At 43.8% G+C, this 5,266-nt stretch overlaps 1 protein-coding gene across 1 annotated transcript; it reads left to right on the forward strand.

Moving 5' to 3' along the window:
- The first annotated feature begins 2,553 nt into the window (after positions 1-2,553).
- On the forward strand, positions 2,554-3,809 carry LOC119306591 (protein synthesis inhibitor II-like). Its single transcript, XM_037582771.1, has one exon. It carries the CDS (start codon positions 2,835-2,837, stop codon positions 3,672-3,674), a length of 840 nt encoding a protein of 279 aa, XP_037438668.1. The 5' UTR covers positions 2,554-2,834; the 3' UTR covers positions 3,675-3,809.
- Positions 3,810-5,266: the final 1,457 nt, after the last annotated feature.

The raw sequence follows: 5,266 nt of genomic DNA on the forward strand, positions 1-5,266 counted from the left end.
AGTGGGTGAGTTCATGTTGTATCCAACAATAAAATTGCTATCTCCTTTTTTGCTGTCTTTGCTGTTTCTCCTCTTCCTCCTGTACTCCTTACCTCTTTCCCACCTTTTCTCTTTCACTCCTTCCCTTGTGACCTTGCACCTGGGTGCATTTCACAAGTTTGATGTAACATGTTACTTTCACAGGCTTTTCAGCCTGTTTTGAAATATAAGGTCGGCCTTGAGCCACCTTTTCTTTCAAAACATAAAAATAAAATTGCTATCTAACATATGTTTTTGCTTTAGTGAGTATCCATTGGACAAGAATAAAAAAACATGATCTAGCGCGCTTAGCCCACTGGAACCCACCTTACCCTATTAGTTAGCCCTTCCCATAGTGTTCTCATGCATGGACGAGTAGAGGGTGGCGGGCGCGTCTTTATCTTGCCTCTATTTTATTTTAGAATTTATCTTGAATCTAGTCTTAAAAATTTATCTTGCCCCTAGTTAGACTTGTTTTTAGCGGTTTTCTCTAGTGATATGAAAGAACGACTCGTCTCAAAGGAGCTCATACGAGCCGGGCCAGTCGAGGGTAGTTGGTTCATTTCTAATGTTCTTTTGGTTCCGTTTGTTACTCCTTTTCCATTTTCCATTTTTATTTTTTTATTTTTGGAATATTTTAAGTATATATCTTTAAAAAAATCTTTGACTTAGAAAAGTTCGCCGCGTATTAAAACAATCACGTAATGAGAAAACAATCTTCGCATAATTTGATAAAAACAGTTAATATCACTCAAATAATTGTTCAACATATTTATAAAATGTGACGCGTTGCGTAATATGTTCAGGCTTTTAAAAAAATGTTTATAGAATGTAAAAATTTGGTACCCTAATTTTGCAATAATGTTCATACAAGTAAAAAAAATGTTCATAACACTTAAAAAATATATTGCAAATTTGAAATAAACTCATCGTATTTATGGAAAATGTTCAATGTATTAAAAAAATGTTCACTATGTATTTTAAAAAGTTGAGTGTCCATTTGACAAATGTTCAACATATATTAATAAAAATGTTAAAACTATAAATGTTCAATGTGTATCTGATTTTTTTCAACCTATATAAAAACGTTCAATGTGCATTTGACAAATGTTCAAAATGTATTCAGTTAAAATGTTCAACATGTATGAGAAAAAAATGTTCAATGGCTATCTAAAAATTGGACAACGTGTATACCAAAAATGTTCAACCTGTAGTGAAAACTTGGCACGTATTTGAAAAAAATAAATAAATAAGAAAAGAAAAAACAAACAGAGAGAAAGAAAAATGATGAAAACACACAGAAACAAAGAAGAAGAAAAATGCGTGGAAGATTCTAAAACCGTCCGGAAATAGTCCATAGAAGATTTTCAAAAGGGAAAGAGGAAATAAAACCGACATAGCCTCATTTGCTCCTGGTGGAAACTAAGATTGAAAGAAAAAGGTTAAATAGTTCGGAAAAAACTGAAAGTTTTCGGCATCCAAGATGCTTGGGCGGACTAGGAGTGTGCAATATTTCTATGGTCCATATTTCTTTTTGCGACGAGCTCATCGAATGTCATTTTGGATTTAAACAATGGGGTCCAAATCATTGGATGTGTATTGAAGCAAACTAACGGTTATTTTAGCTATGTAATCAAGTTAACCCCCCGTTCAATTTTCTGTACTAGTGATGTTTCAAGTTTCATTGTGTACTTGTCACAATTAGGACTGCCTTGATGTGCGATGTGAGAGTAAAAGAAAGAGGTTACTGCAGGTATGAAGGCACACTACTAGTGTACATGACAGTAATGTGACCGGGGCACGCCACTGATAACCAATTTCCACCCGCCACTGATGACGATTTCCGCGGGGATGGTTGCCTGAACATGTCGCATGTCTTTGTTTTTATTTCTCCCTACCCGAGGCAGAACCTGCTACCTTTGCTCTGCCTGATCATTGGCTTCATAACAGAAAAATAGAGCCGAGAGTGATCCTCCTGTTTCTCTATGAAACATCATGTTTACAGCTCGACACAAGTACAATCCTTCTGGATTACTACTGTGACTTTTGCGCCTTTGATAATGTAACATATACTCAGAATTCCAAAGACAGAACTGATCCCTGCATCACTAAATCGAGACATGACATCCGCAGATTTCTTATTCAAGTTAGTGGTAGAAGGATAGCGCTTAAGATGCTGCGACCGATTAATTCCAAGCTGAGAAAGTGTGATGAACTGATCTTCGGCATAAATAAAGGGATCATCCACTAGTTAATCCCCAGAAGAAAAACATGCCGTCTCCATTCCAGAACGATATTTCTGCGTAGCCGTGCAGTGCTGCAAATCAAACCAAATTGAATCTTGGCATCTCCTTCTTTGGACTAGCTAGCTAGGAAAGCAAGCATATGTAAAAGTGAAGGCGTGTAGGCGTATACATCTAGGTAAGGACGCGTGCATGTTATATAGATCAATAGGGTTGCAATTGGCGGCAGGTTATTTAGTAGGACAGACCCCTAAACCAAGCAATACAAAGATAAGGATCAGCTCCAAAAACGCCTTCGTGTAAGCATACGCACACACATCACGTAGTAGTATTAGGATTGACCTTAAGTCAAGCTATACAAAGATAAGGATCATCTCTGACAACCTGCCTTGTATACAACACACAAGCACAGCATCACGTACAAGTTACATATGACACGTACACGTATACAAAGCCTATCATTTGACAGCATGCACCTGTCGATCGCCTATAAATTCATCTCCAGTTCGTTCATCCTCTTCCATATCTCAACCCCTCTCGCTTGATAGTACGTCTCATCTAAGCCTCGTATCCATGGCGGCAAAGATGGCGAAGAACGTGGACAAGCCGCTCTTCACGGCGACGTTCAATGTCCAGGCCAGCTCTGCCGACTATGTCACCTTCATCAACGGCATCCGCAACAAGCTCCGCAACCCGGGGCACTCCTCCCACAACCGCCCCGTGCTGCCGCCGATCGAGCCCAACGTCCCGCCGAGCAGGTGGTTCCACATCGTGCTCAAGACATCGCCGGCAAGCACCGGGCTCACGCTCGCCACCCGCGCCGACAACCTCTACTGGGAGGGCTTCAAGAGCAGCGACGGCACCTGGTGGGAGCTCACCCCCGGACTCATCCCCGGCGCCACCCACGTTGGGTTCGGCGGCACGTATCGCGACCTCCTCGGCGACACCGACAAGCTGACCAACGTCGCTCTCGGCCGGCAGCAGATGGCGGACGCGGTGACCGCGCTCTACGGGCGCACCAAGGCCGACAAGACCTCCGGCACGAAGCAGCAGCAGGCGAGGGAGGCGGTGACGACGCTGCTCCTCATGGTGCACGAGGCCACGCGGTTCCAGACCGTGTCGGGGTTCGTGGCTGGAGTGCTGCACCCCAAGGAGAAGAAGAGCGGGAAGATCAGCAATGAGATGAAGGCCCAGGTGAACGGATGGCAGGACCTGTCCGAAGCGCTGCTGAAGACGGACGCGAAGCCCCCGACGGGAAAGGCGCCAGCGAAGTTCACGCCGATCGAGAAGATGGGCGTGAGGACGGCGGAGCAGGCGGCCGCCACCCTTGGGATCCTGCTGTTCGTCCAGGTGCCCGGTGGGATGACGGTGGCCCAGGCGCTGGAGCTGTTTCATAAGAGTGGGGGGAAATAGGTAGTAGTTGTGCAGGTATATCTGCATGGGTATTGTACAAGTCGAATAAACATGTCACAGAGTGACTGAATGATATAAATAAATAAATGTCACAGAGTCAGTGAATGATATGAATAAATAAACATGTCTAGTTTATATTGGGCCCAACCATAGAATTGCTATCCAACATATGTTTTGCATATGCACATATCAGAAGCGCGAACTATGTTCATCCTTTTAGACTCCCAGGGGCGCATTTGGTTGTTGGGGTGAAAAAACCATGGGCAGTAAACTCCCCTAGGGGATTTCCCTGCTCATATGAGATCCTCCTCCTGCCATGTGAAATATCCCATTGCCATTTGGGCACCAAGGGAGAGTGAAGAGAGTGAAGGGAGAAGAGCAGAAGAACAGAGCGCCAAGGCGACTCAGATCACAAGAAAAGAGACGAGGGGAGCCCGGGAGAATTCTCCTGGAGTGCGGAGGTCGGAGCGAGCGGCCCGGGGATTTCGGGAGGATCGGGCCGAGAAAGCCCTTTCCACGATGTTACCAAATGGATCGCCTGAAAATCCGGGGTGTAGATTGCAGGCGGGTTTCTCGCCCGAGGAAAGGACAGGTATCCTGGCAGCAATGCTACATTCACGGACTAATACGGGGGGTTTACGAAGTGTTTGTGACTTGTTAGATGTTGATTGGATTAAGGGGGAGGAAGAGGCCCCACCCACCTGAAAATCTGGAGGGTGAAAAAGAATTAGAAGGAAGGGTCCGTAATGCCCCCGTAATGAGCCCGTGCGTTTAGCATTTTTGGTATCCTGGGGGATCCATGGTAACCAACTAGTGTACCACAAATTCCCCTCCAGAAAATCTACATATTTTAGTACTTTTTGGCCAGAAAATTCTCACACTTACATACACGGTTATATTGTTTTTCTTTATTTAAAAGGGAGGAAAGCCCCACATAATGATGCATGCAGCCAATTTATTAATCAAAAGTATGCAAACGGAGTCTAAGGGCCAGTACTGGCTCACAAAAGGAGCACAAGAATAGTAAAGATAAAAAGATGCCACAGCCGGCGAAAAAACAAGTTAAGATGACTAAACACCTATCCTATTATTAGTTCGCCATTTAAATTGGTTGGAGATAACCCGTGCTACCGTCTCCCAGTGGTTGCACCCAGTAACCAAAAGCCCCCTAGAGTCCGCATGAGTGAGTAACGACCACGTACGGATCCAAGCAGTGGCTATGTGGATAACCTGCAAAAGTTGATAAAGTTTTTTCCATTAAAGATCATATCACCTTTGCAGTTTCATATAGCCCAAAACAGTGCACATATCCCTATCCGAATATGTCCTGCAATATTTGAATCCGCTCCATTTAGCCATGTCCCAAATAACGTGTTACTAATTGAAGGATTAATGTTGAAGTCTATATGTATCGTACGCCATACAAGTTTGGCTTATATTGTGCCATTTCAATATTTTATTTGTCGATTTTATGTTTATATACAGTTGGTATTCATTGAATAGGTGGATTTCCTGGGAGAGAAGGTGCAAAGCTTCAAGGCCAGACCCCACAAGGAGTTGATGACTCAGTATAGCAACCCTGACGAGACTGG

The sequence above is a fragment of the Triticum dicoccoides genome, chromosome 5B (genome assembly GCF_002162155.2).
Source record: "Triticum dicoccoides isolate Atlit2015 ecotype Zavitan chromosome 5B, WEW_v2.0, whole genome shotgun sequence".
NCBI lineage: Eukaryota > Viridiplantae > Streptophyta > Magnoliopsida > Poales > Poaceae > Triticum > Triticum dicoccoides.